Raw genomic sequence first — 13,322 nt, forward strand, 5'->3', positions numbered from 1 at the left:
AGCGCTCGGTAGGTCATTCCACCATCGTGGGACGACACATGAACAGAGTTTGGATTGTCTTAGGCGTGGTGTAGGAGCTGCTAGACGACAATCCTGGGACCAACGGAGGGACCCAGTTGGGACAGAAGCCTTTGCAAGAGCATTCAAGTAGATGGAGCCGTTCCATGAAGCTCTTTGTAGCTAACATCAGGGACTTGGATCTGATGCTAAGGGCAGCCAGAGGAGCTCAATGAACAGAGGGGGGGCGTGTTCTTTTAGGCTGATCCAAGACCAGACGCACCGCCGCGTTCTGGACCATCTGCAGAGGTTTCACAGGCTGGAGACCAGTTAGGAGAGCAGTTAGGAGAGCAGTTAGGAGAGCAGTTAGGAGAGCAGTTAGGAGACCAGTTAGGAAAGCAGTTAGGAGAGCAGTTAGGAGAGCAGTTAGGAAAGCAGTTAGGAGAGCAGTTAGGAGACCAGTTAGGAGAGCAGTTAGGAGACCAGTTAGGAGACCAGTTAGGAGACCAGTTAGGAGACCAGTTAGGAAAGCAGTTAGGAGAGCAGTTAGGAGAGCAGTTAGGAGACCAGTTAGGAGACCAGTTAGGAGACCAGTTAGGAGAGCAGTTAGGAAAGCAGTTAGGAGAGCAGTTAGGAGAGCAGTTAGGAAAGCAGTTAGGAGAGCAGTTAGGAGAGCAGTTAGGAAAGCAGTTAGGAGAGCAGTTAGGAGACCAGTTAGGAGACCAGTTAGGAGACCAGTTAGGAAACCAGTTAGGAGAGCAGTTAGGAGACCAGTTAGGAAAGCAGTTAGGAGAGCAGTTAGGAAACCAGTTAGGAGAGCGTTGCAGTAGTGAAGGTGGGAGATGACCATGGCCTGCACCAGCAGCTGGGGGGCATGTTGGGTCAGGTATGGTCTGATCTTTCTTATGTTTAGTAATGCAAAGCGGCACGAACGAGCGACCGAGGTAACGTGATCTTTGAAGGTTAGTTGGTCATCAATCATGACACCCAAGTTTCTAGCAGCCTTTGATGGAGCCAGAGATGGGATTCAGTTTGGCAACAAACAAAAGTTATTCTCTTTTACACCTCATGCAAGGCAGGCCTGAACTACACGTCAAATCTGCTTCCTGGTTCTGATTTAGAGATACATGACAACAGACCTGCAGGCAGATAAGCTGAGATCCAACCATCACATTGTAGCATGTATAATCTCACCCGACAACCCGTGCAGCCACATGCTGATGTTCTCGAGAACTTTGTGTGAAAATCAAACTCCCTTTGGTGTCAGAGGACAGTGACATCACTGGGTCATTGCTTCTGTGTGTGCAGAACATCGAGTCCAGGCTGAAGGTGCTGCTTCCGGACGATGTTGGAGCGGCTCTGATGGACGGGGTCGTCCTTTGCCATTTAGCCAATCACATTTGTCCTCGGTCTGTTGCCAGCATTCATGTGCCATCGCCTGCAGTGGTAAGTAAACTGAAACGTATAAAAAGAGCAGGCTACATAAGCCACTTTAGATTAGAACAATCAGAATAAAAATGCCTCATTTTGACACCAAAGCATGTTGATCCCGAGCAGAAAAAGTATTGATCAGATCGAGGAGAGTGCTGTAAACCTTTTCATTATCTGACCAACAGTAAAACCGTAACCATGGATACACTTAATTTGATCGTTCCTATATATGTTCTTTCTGCACATGCTTAAAAACAACATGGCGGTGGGGGGCAGGTGATGTAATGGTCTGTGAGGGATACAAAATATTTTATGGAGACCCTTGAAAAGTTTATCTTCAGCCTAGATTTCTTTCCTTCTCTTTTCTAACAATTCTTGGTCTGTAAATTCAGAGAACTGTCTCCCACCAGTCTTTATCTCCAACGTTCATCTGGAAGAAGGACAGGTTGAACTTTGAACTCTGTTCACAGGCAGCAGGAGAAGAGGGCCCAGGTGCTATGAGTTAGCAGCAGTAACTCTTTAATTCAATTCAGTTTTATTTATAAAGCGCCAAATTACAATAAAAGTCATCTCAAGGCACTTAAATAATAAAGTCCAATTCAAGCCAATTGGAATTCAATTCATTGTAATCATAATCCAATTAAAACCAATTAATTAATTTCAAAATAATCCAATTCATTCACATCGAGCCAATTCAAAATTAATATGGAATAAGGAAACCAACAGATTGCACCGAAACTTGTCTTCAGTCCAATCTCCTGTCCTGAGCCTGAGGGACTGTGGAAAGGAACGAGTCCCTTTAACAGGAAGAAACCTCTGGCAGAACCAGAACCAGGAAGAAACTTCTGGCAGAACCAGAACCAGGAAGAAACCTCTGGCAGAATCAGAACCAGGAAGAAACCTCTGGCAGAACCAGGAAGAAACCTCTGGCAGAACCAGACTCAGGAAGAAACCTCTGGCAGAACCAGACTCAGGAAGAAACCTCTGGCAGAACCAGACTCTGGAAGAAACCTCTGGCAGAACCAGACTCAGGAAGAAACCTCTGGCAGAACCAGAACCAGGAAGAAACCTCTGGCAGAACCAGACTCGGGAAGAAACCTCTGGCAGAACCAGAACCAGGGAGAAACCTCTGGCAGAACCAGGAAGAAACCTCTGGCAGAACCAGAAAGAAATCTCTGGCAGAACCAGACTCGGGAAGAAACCTCTGGCAGAACCAGGAAGAAACCTCTGGCAGAACCAGGAAGAAACCTCTGGCAGAACCAGGAAGAAACCTCTGGCAGAACCAGGAAGAAACCTCTGGCAGAACCAGACTCGGGAAGGGTGGCCTTCTGCCTCGACCAGCTGGGGTTTGAGAAGACAGAAAAGAGGGAAAAGAGGGGGGAAAAACACCATAACACCATTAATCATTAGCAGGGTGCATCTTTAGGTGCAACGTTTCCAAACTTATCAGATTGCTTTTTTTTGCTTTCCATATAAAACACATTTGCATAAATCATCAGTTTGAAGAAATGCTAACATGGCTAACATGACTCTGCTCGTATATAAAAGTGTTTCCTCCATAACATTTAAAACATTTAAAACATTTAAAACATGAATGTGATCACCTGACCTGACTGATGTTATGACTTCCAGCCAAAGCTCAGCATGGCAAAGTGTCGCAGGAATGTTGAGAACTTCTTGGACGCCTGTAAGAAGCTCGGTGTTCCACAGGTAATACATTTTTACACCTTTTCTCATTTGAATGCACGTATTATTTCTTTTTTTTTCTTTACATGTTTATTATTAATCATTGAATTCTGGACAGAGTCCATGATACTGACTCTCAGAGCTCTGTACCTCTTACTGCTGGAAGTAATGGAGCTAAAATGACATTGTGTTATTTCTGCTGAATCTGTGTGGATAATCAACAGGTAAATTCTGCTAGAAAGCCACACCTTTTTGTTTTAATCCATGAAACTCATGAGAGACATGTCTCTGCAAACTCAGGACAAGCTGTGCCTGCCGCATCACATTCTAGAGGAGCGTGGTCTGGTGAAGGTGGGCATAACTGTCCAGGCTCTGCTGGACCTGTCGCCATCAAACTCTGCGCATCTTTCGTCCGATTGACCTGCTGTTTCTTCCAAGCCCGAACCGTCACACCATTGCCAGGGACCAGAGACCCCCCCTCAGGGTGAGGACCCAGTGGCTCGTGGCTTTTTGGGGAGTCTGCGTCTGTCTGACTGAAACAGGAGACATTATGCTGACCTGTCTCCTTTAATGATGTCAGCAAGCAGCAAAGCAGCGTCCATCAAATTATCCCTCGTGTCCTGTTCTTTGCTACTGGGGTCATCATGTATGCGCGTGGACGTCTGACGAAACCGCGCTTTTCCTGAGCTGCACGGTTATAACACAGATATAACAGTGAGTTCAGAAGAAGAACTGTGCTACCCTCTCAGCTGTAAGTGCCAGTGCTCCATTCTGTGGCAGTAAAGACAAAACTGGCACACAACTCACTCTGTTACTGAGGAGGATTAAGCTGTCTTGCAGCTTTTTTTTACCCTTGTTTTCCAATGAAGTTTCATTTGGTCCTTTCTTAACGGATTTTCATTATGTTCTTTCTTTTCCTTCGAGCAGCCCAGCTTGAATGAAGTACAGATTCTTTTCTGTGCTGCATTTGAGGGCGAGTGCGAGGTGGCATCTTTTTTCGGTGCTGCCTGGAACCCGTTTGGCTGAATTTCTGCTGTGGTGTCAGCAGCACAGGTTCTGTACAAATCATGAGCAACTCTGTGCTGAAGTGTTTTTCCTCACAAACCTGCATGCACCTGGGTAAGTGACATTTGACCACTGTGATAATATGTGCTTGGCCCTTTCTAAAAGCACGCCTCCCTGTTTTATAGCGAGTGTAAAGGCAATGAAAAGCTGTTTTTTCTTTCCTTTAACCTCAGTTGAAACATGTTAGCATATGCTTTTGAGAGGGTGTGTCTGAGTGGTTGTGCTTCTGAATCATAAGGGTTTAGAGACACCCAGAGACAATCACTTCTGCAAAGTATACACTCTCTGCATAGTTACCGCCAGCCCAACCTGCTGCACATACTATTGGATACATTGCTTTATTTCAGGGAAATTTAATTATTTCTGTATCTATTACTTAATATTCACTCACCGGCCACTTTAGGTTGGATCCTCTTTTGCCTTCAGCACTGCCTTAATTGTTTGTGGCATAGATTCAACAAGGTGCTGGCATCATTCCTCAGAGATTTGGGTCCATATTGACATGATAGCATCATGAAGTCACTGCAGATGTGTCGGCTGCACATCTATGATGCCAATCTGCTGTTCCACCACATCCCAAAGGTGCTCTATTCGACTGAGATCCGGTGATAACAGTGAACTCATTGTCATGTTCAAGAAACCACTTTGAGAGGATCTGAGCTTAGTGTGTTATCCTGTCATTATCAGAAGATGGTCAGCAGCAGTACTCAGGTGGGCTGCAGCATTTAAACAATGCTCAGGTGGTACTAAGGGGCCCAAAGTGGGCCAAGAAAATATCCCCCACACCATTACACCACCAGCCTGAACCGTTGATACAAGGCAGGATGGATCCATGCTTTCACGTTTTCACGCCAAATTCATCTGAATGTTGCAGCTGAAATGGAGACCAGGCAACGTTTCTCCAGTCTTCTATTGTCCAGTTCTGGACAATAGGAGATGAGCCTGTGGGAATTGTAGCCTAATTTCCTGCTGTTAGCTGACAGGAGCGGCTCCCGGTGTGGTCTCCTGCTGCTGCAGCCCATCTTCTGCAGGGCTCCACGTGTTGTGCTTTCCTTGGTTCGAACGAGTGTTTATTTGAGTTCCTGTTGCCTTCCTGATATCTGGAACCAGTCGGCCCATTGACCTCTGACCTCTCACATCAACAAGGCATTTTCACTGGATATTCTCTCTTTTTCGGACCGTTCTCTGTAAACCCAGAGATGGTTGTGGGTGTAAATCCCAGCAGATCAGCTGTTCCTGACATACTCAGACCAGCCCGTCTGGCACCAACAGCCATGCTGCGTTCAAAGTCACGTAAATCCTCTTTCTCCCCCATTCTGATGCTCGATTTGAACTTCAGCAAGGTGTCATCACCACGTCTACATGCCCAATGTGATTGGCTGATTAGCTGTTTGTGTTAACAAGCAATTGAACGGGGGTTCCTGATAAAGTGGCCGGTGAGTGCATTTTTTTATCTATACCCTACCTTTTTAGATGCAGCTATTCATTTATCTGTTATTCGTGTTTTCTGGATGCTCCCGTCGCTGGCTCTGTTGCTGAGTTGTTGATGACTGTTCTTGTGGCTCGGAGCTCAGATTAGTGAGCTTAAGACAGTCAAACCCTGCAAAAATAAAGAAAACACAACCAAATATAGTGATGGACACGGCTGCTACATGTTTGCACCTCTGATGCTAAGCTGTCTTCAGGAACTCAACAAATCACATCACTAATTTAGACAAACAGAAACAGAACTATGCATTAATTGCAGGTAAGAATGATGGCAATGCAGGCCACGAGATTATGTCAAACAGCAGAGAAACTTGCTCTGTGCTTCACTGAAGAACTCAACACCGACTCACACACAGCACATCGTTGCTGTGTTCTGGATAAAAGTGTGTGTGAATAAAACCGAAGGATATCCTTTGAGGAAAAGCTGACACCCTCATGATTTGGATTTACTTCCAATGAGTCGTATCGAGTTAAGAAATCTCAAATCTGCTAAATCTCTGGTGGGGATTAGTTTAAGCAGCTTAAACTCACTAAAGCAGCTAAAACAACCAAGGATGTCAGGATCTAGTACCACTTCAGGCCCAGACGCAGCCTTATAACATCTGCAACATGACACGTGCCTTAGAGGAGGGATATATAAAATATTTATTTAACTTTGAAAGACGAAATTCTCTGTTAATGTTTTTATTTTTAGTCTATGAATTAGAGTTGAAGCTGCTCCCTTCATTCAAGGTGCTTCAGATTTTTAACACAAGGAGCCTCTCCGCTGCAGAGATGCATCTCCAGTTTGCTAACATGGAGTCCAACAAAGCTCCATGGCCGTTGCAACATGATATCATGGCTTTGCATATGAATAACAGGCCTTCTAAGGTACACTTTGTGTGTCAGTACTTTGTGATTATATCTTCTTACATGATTTTTTGTTAAATGGCTTGTTAAAAACCCCCAAAATGGCCTGTTGAAAGACTTGTGTCTGAGATTTGGCATGAAATCCAAAATAAAGCTTTGTTTTTGTTATTGCTCTGCATTCGATTGTGCAAAGCCTCACCTGTAGTCAAGTTGTCTGATTTCTCAGTTGGATTAGTTTTCCAGAGAAGAGATGCCTCAGAGGTAACAAAAACAAAACAGCGAAAAGCTTCCTGTGTTTCAGCCCTTGGGTGTTGAATATGCACAGCACCACAGAGTCTCAGGTCAAACGTTCCTCATGTGCTGAAAGTCTCTGAGATTTTCTCTGACATAAGTAGGTCATGTGATTTATTGCCCTCATCAAACACTATAAGTTTACTGATTATGTTCAGCAGTAGGCACCATCGTCTAATCTAAACCACATCTGGCATAAAATCGAGAAACTGACCAGACAGCGGAGCCTAAACTTTGGGGGTTTTTCGACACTCTGTTTGTGAGATATGGTGGTTAATGTTTGGAAAGGTTTTATTACTCAAGCCAACACATTTATGAGTCAGAGCAGAAGAAGGTGCTAACTGTGACACCACAAAAACACTTTGTGGCCGACTCGTTCATAAATGGTTCTGATGTGGTTTCCATTAGATGAGAGAGGAAAGGTTGAAACATGTTAGTGGAGAAGAATGACTAAGAAGTTTAAATTCAAACATAAACCCTACTTAAGGAAGACTGGCTGTGTACCAACATGCAGCTGCTGTTAACCTTCGATAGGGTGTGGTGACTGAACCAGCTGGAAATACTGATGTGCATTCAGAACATCCCACGCACCGACTACCCTTTGAGACAGAATCATCTGCAGCTCTCACCGTCTCATCCTCCGGTGGGGCATTCCAGATAAGAACCACCCTTGTATATATTTGTTTCTTATATCCTTAGTAACTCTACATGAAAGGTGTATCAACTCTCATGAAGTCTTGCAGTTCCAGTTCACCTTTGCAGAGCGCGTTGGCACCTGTCCCCTCTATAATTCACATACTTTCTGGTTCCAGAGCTCAATGAAGTGTTAAAATTCAAATGAATCTTTGTGATGTTTTTGTTGGGACACACTGTGGGTGTGGGGCACCGACACCAACAGTTCTTCAGCTGTTTGAGACTCTGAAGCGATGAGATCTGTGGAGCAAACCGACCTTGACCTCTGTTAACTGACTGAAATAGTTATGTTGTGGCCACACTGATGCATTGTTTTTGTGAAGCCTGCTTACCCTACTGCCAAATCATGATGGAATTCTTAAAGATGTGCAGACAGATGTCTGCAACACACACACACATGTGATGCTTGTGCAGCACCATATTAAAAGGAAAACGGTGAGCTGTGTTGATTGTTATATTAATATTAATGTCATAAACTGTACTTCAACACAATTAGTGGGAACTTACAGGTGTTTCTTTCTCTGAACGAAGACTGTCTAGACTCAGTGTGCCTGGAAGTCAGTCATTAAAGGCTTACATCAGCTCTTTCATGTAACCACATGGGTGTTGTTCTTCCTTGTTCAGAGCTCAGTTTTAAGTGGAAAACCTGAGGGTTTTCAGGAATATTTCCACTGTCCGTGGAACCCTTTTATTTTCTCAACCTCAGAAGTAACTAGAAACATGAATTAAAACAGTTTGAGAGCTTCAACTTTGGTCTTTTATTGTAAATTGGTCACTTACGTTGCACTAGAATTCAAAGTAAAAGTAAAACTGGTCACAGCAGACCTGAAAGATCTGTTTTAGCCGATTGGAAGAGGTGGATATCACAAAATATGCAACTGCTTTTGGTCAAACATAAGTGGGTGTCCTTGAATTACATGTATAAATCTGCTATAATTAATTAACGTGTTTTATCTCAAGATTAGCTGAGCAGGTATCGCATAGAAGGAAAGTTGATAAAGCAAGATAATCTGGACAATGCACAATATTCCCTTTATAACACACATGACATTTCCGTGGCAAATCATTTCTACAGACAGTGATGCTAATGTTACTTTATATGTACTCGTAAATTTGGGTTACTTGTTCTGACTATTCTGACTTTTTGATGATTTTATAGCTTGTGATCTCATCCAGGCAAAATCAATGAAACAGTGAGTCGTGTCTAAATACTACACTGCCAAGACAATTCAAAGTCATGTACATAATCTTTTTGTATTGTAAAACTGGTCTATTGCATGCAAGACTACAGAATGACTGAAGCTGAACCTCTGTACATACAGTCTGTATAAAATCCAACGTTTTCTTAAAAAAAAACAAAAACGTGATCAATGTAAAATAAAGTCAAACTCTTTGCAACTCTGGCTGTTTCTGTTTTTATTGCACTGCAGGCTCTGATCAGCAGGGCACCGTTTGATTTAATGCTGCGTTATTATGGGTGGTTAAATTCCGATTAAACCGTGAGTTGGACTGTCTTCAAGTTAGGATTTATTGATTCTATTAAGCTGACAGAATAAGTCAATAATTCTGATGAGATCAGAAGTTGTGCCAGATTATTTAGTTGTCCGTTATTTTGACTGAGAGGGTCATAAAAACCCATAATCTATTTTTACCCGCCACTTTAATTTCCGAAATGATAATGATGAGATATTCAATATCATTTAAGTTTAATTAATTTTTAATTAATATTCAGTCCGAACAAGCTGAACAGACATGTAACTCCGTTACTTTATAGATATATATATTCCATCCTCCCTCCTCAGCCGAGAACTCCTGCTTCCACTGAACTCTGTCCTCTCTCCTGAAATCCTTGCTGCCGCTCGCTCGCCCCGTTGTTGCCGAGGGCTGATTACTTGTTTGATACCTTCCACTGTATCAGTCCCTCTTCTTTTTTTTCTTTTTTTTTTTAAATCAACACCATCATCGTTACTGGGCCGGGACACTTTTCCTTGTGAAGCCAATCGGCCCACGAGCGAGGTCATGCATCAAGAGAGACGATAGCTGCTCACTCGCCTCCAAGTGGTCAGGGGTGTGAATTGCAATCTGTCAAAATGACAGATGTCCTTCAGATTTTTCCATCACATTGACACAAGACACAAGACAAGAATAGCCTTAAATCCAGCCTTTTTTGGCACTTGAACACACAAGTGACCACATGGTGAGACTCGGTGGTTCCTGCAGGCAACTTTTAGCAAGAATCCCAAACAGCTCTCTAAGTATTTTTTTAGTCACCTTTTAGTCATTTCAAACAGTTGACTAAAAAGTTGAAGAATCAGATGTATTATTTCGAGAACATGAGCCACCCCATCTATTGCCAGGAAAATGGGAAATGGGTGCTGCACAAATAAATGAAGATATGATTTATAGGGCAGAAACAGAGTTTGTAGAATTCTAACGAGCTTTAAAGTGAATATCTGGTCTGAGCTCCTTTATTCTCCATCACAGCCTGAACCCTCTGAGACAAGCTTTCTGTCAGGAGTCTTCAGGAATAGTTCTCCAGGCTTCTTGAAGGACATCCCAAAGCTCTTCTTTGGATGTGGGCTGCCTTTTGTTCCGTTCTCTGTCAGATGATCCCACACTGCTTCAATAATGTTGAGGTCCGGGCTCTGGGGAGGATTCATCCCTCCATAAGACCTGTTGCCACTGATTTTCAGTCCACTTCTTGTGTCATTTGGCACAGCTCAGCCTTTTTTTATATATGGTTTATAGCCATCAAGCTCTGCAGTGGCCTGATAAGGCGCCATTCATTTGAATCAGGTGTGGTGGAGGAGGGAAACATCGAAAACATGCAGGGCGGTGGGTCATGAGGACTGGAATTGAGAAACACTGGTTTAATCGTTCCAAGGTCTGGTACACGGACAGGCAAGTGTAGACAAGGCAAAAGTATTAAATCGACTGGAAACGTGAAAGCTAGACTTGATTTAACCGCTTGAATAGATTGGCAAATGACAACAAAGGCTGGGGTATAAATACACTAAAGAGGGGAAGACAATGATGCACAGGTGAAAAGAATTAGGATGACGACAGTAAGGCTGTGACAGGAAGTGAGTACCAAAATAAAGCAGGAACAAAGAACACACATAGACCTGGCATGACAGGTATAGATAGTTTTTTTTAGGTTTACCACTTAGCTTCCTAGTGTACAGTGCATGGAGATATGTCAAATCACAGCATTGGTGCAAAAAATACAACATAATTTCTGTCAAACTGTCACTTTTTTGTTGATACAATTAAATAAACGGGAACAAATGATGTCTTTGCAACAGACTGCTTGTAACAAGCAAAGTTTCTGCCTCTGGCTTTGATACAACAGTGGTTTATCCCTTCAGGCAGGTGCCTTTTTTATATTAAAGTGGTTCATATGTCGGTGTTAAGAGGCAAAAAACAAAAAAAAATCACATTGCTCTGAAAATAGTGAGGTCCAAGGACTGGACTAAACATCAGTGAAGAAAGTCTGACGCCTTGATGGAAAGAAATGAGGGGTGGCTCAAGACTTTTTTAAATTGGAGCTTTGGAAAAAGTCCAACATAAGAGATCTAATCTTTTACATTCATTCTTTCTTGCTGCTTTGGGATTTTCCATCGCTTCACTGCCACACCCTTCCTTCCCACACTGTCAAACTGTCTTCATTAAATATGACTTATCTGCTCTGGTCCAATGATATTCCTGCTATTAAGTCCTTTTAAATTCTGCTGACGCTGTCCTTCGAGAAAGTACACAACGCATCCCACCTCCTCGCTAACTCCACCTTCTCCAGTTGCCCAAGATGGAGCCTCAACAACCCTTGATACAGCATCTGAGTCCAACTCTATTCTAATATTTGTACAGCAAAGCTTTTCTAGTTACTGTGCACCAATAAATTGCATCAACCTTTAATTTGATCTCTTTATTGAAGAACTCTAAGATAATAAAAGATAGACCTTTATCCATTCCACAAGGGGAAAAATCCAAATATTACAGCAGCAAAAGCAGCAAAAAATACTGATATATATATACAGTATGTACAAGTGTTTAGGTTTAGTTTATGTGGCCTGTCACTGGGAGCACTGTTAATAAATTTGAGTTAATCTCAATGTTCCTTTCCTGGTTTTGTTCTAGATTTGCATGCAGTCCACTACACGTTTTTAATTTTGTTTTCTCCTGCTGTCTCTGCCTTCTGGTTCCCTCTCGCAGCCTGAGTTGACATGCTAAACACGCGACTTATTTAGGAGCTTTAAAAACTTCACTGGTTTCCTGTCAAAAGTCAAAAAGAGAGAAAAATGTGTATAGTTCAAACACCTCTGACCCCAAAATGAAGCAAATGCCTTGTGTTTTGTGTTATTACCAGAAGGGAGTGATAAACTACTCAATGCATTATGGGTAAAATGGTAAATGGACTGTACTTTTAAAGTGCTTTTCTAGTCTTTTTAACACTTTTTTGCCACATTACACACTCTTACAGCACGTCTCAGCTCTTCCTACTACATTCACACAAGACTTGTATGGGTTCAGTGTCTTGCCCAAGGACACTTCAACAAGTGACCAGACTCAAACCACTGACCTTCTGGTTCAGCTCTGCTGCTCTTCCTCCTGAGCTGCAGCCGGTGCATTATGGGAAATCAGTATCTGGAGTCTTAAGTTCTATGGCGTAACCACGCATTCTTTGGGGGGGTCGTGTCCCCCCCAATATTGAGAAAATACCAACCTGTCCCCCCCAATATACAGAAGAAAATATGTAAAATGCATGTTCTCCTTTTATGAACCCTGTCAAGGGATCGGTCTCTTGTTATGCCTTATTTATTTTCAACTTATTTCCGTGTGTTACCGGGGTAACGGCTGCGCCGCGGTCGCCGTTGTTGATGCTAACACTCTAGCCAATGAGAGTGACCCACCGGGCGCTGCTCAACAGAGCAGATTGTACCAGAACAGGAAATCCAACACAGAATCAACAAAATAAACTTCCGTCCCCTTTCAAAATAAAAAACTTAAAACAAAAATAACATTAGACTATTAGACTTTTCATTGTTAATACACATTTTGAGACATTGACACAATATTAATGAACCTGGACCTAAAAGTCCTCGGCACATTTTTTGTTAAAGGAAAAGTCTGTAATTTGTTACATCTTTAGTTGTCCTTATTAAAATATTTCCATAAACATGCTTTGGGTATTTGGTCGTTTTCCATTGGAAGCTGTCCTATTTGCTACAGTACTACTGGAAGAGCATAATTGTAATTGGTAGGTGTGTTTAAGGTCTGTAAACAGTAAGCAACTAACCAAAACAAAGTGGGGGGGGGCAGTCACTGTCTCGGAGAAATCACACTATTCCTTTAGATGTGAACTTACATGGTCAATGTAGTCCTCTAAACTATGTTCTAAATGTCCAATTTTTCATATATAAATAAAGAATTGTAGATAATGCACTCAACAATTTTGTTTTTCTTGGACCCCCCCAATGTCTAAACCATGGTTACGCCCTTGCTTAAGTTAGATAGAAAACATGCTCATAACTACAAGAGACCAGTCAAACCTGCAAAGCAAAGCAAAACTGTCTTTCTCTTAAGATGCAGGTGATTTACACACCATAAAAGTCAGCAAGACTTATTGAAAACATTGTCACTGATGCGTGGAACCATGTAATTGTGCCAAAAGCTTATCTTGCATTATTTATTAAGGGGTGTTGAAACAGTAGAAGAGATAATTCATAACAAAGCAGCTCCAGCAGTTACAACAAATCAATACAGTAAAATGAAACACAGCACCCGCATTGAGAGATGAGTTTCTTCTTTATAGTGATTCTGAA

The 13,322-nt window shown here is 42.4% G+C and overlaps 1 protein-coding gene across 1 annotated transcript in view; it reads left to right on the top strand.

The window, feature by feature from the left end:
- The window catches only part of lrch2 (leucine-rich repeats and calponin homology (CH) domain containing 2), a 36,245-nt gene extending 27,355 nt beyond the window's left edge, over positions 1 to 8,890 (top strand). Inside the window, exons 19-21 of the mRNA XM_072375136.1 lie at positions 1,306 to 1,443; positions 3,061 to 3,138; positions 3,415 to 8,890. Of these exons, the coding sequence (XP_072231237.1) occupies positions 1,306 to 1,443; positions 3,061 to 3,138; positions 3,415 to 3,534 (336 nt within the window). The 3' untranslated portion in view covers positions 3,535 to 8,890. The remainder of the gene's footprint in view (positions 1 to 1,305; positions 1,444 to 3,060; positions 3,139 to 3,414) is intronic.
- The last annotated feature ends 4,432 nt before the right edge of the window (positions 8,891 to 13,322 follow it).

The sequence above is a fragment of the Leuresthes tenuis genome, unplaced genomic scaffold, assembly GCF_036924035.1.
Source record: "Leuresthes tenuis unplaced genomic scaffold, fLeuTen1.0.hap1 SCAF_21, whole genome shotgun sequence".
Taxonomy (NCBI): domain Eukaryota; kingdom Metazoa; phylum Chordata; class Actinopteri; order Atheriniformes; family Atherinopsidae; genus Leuresthes; species Leuresthes tenuis.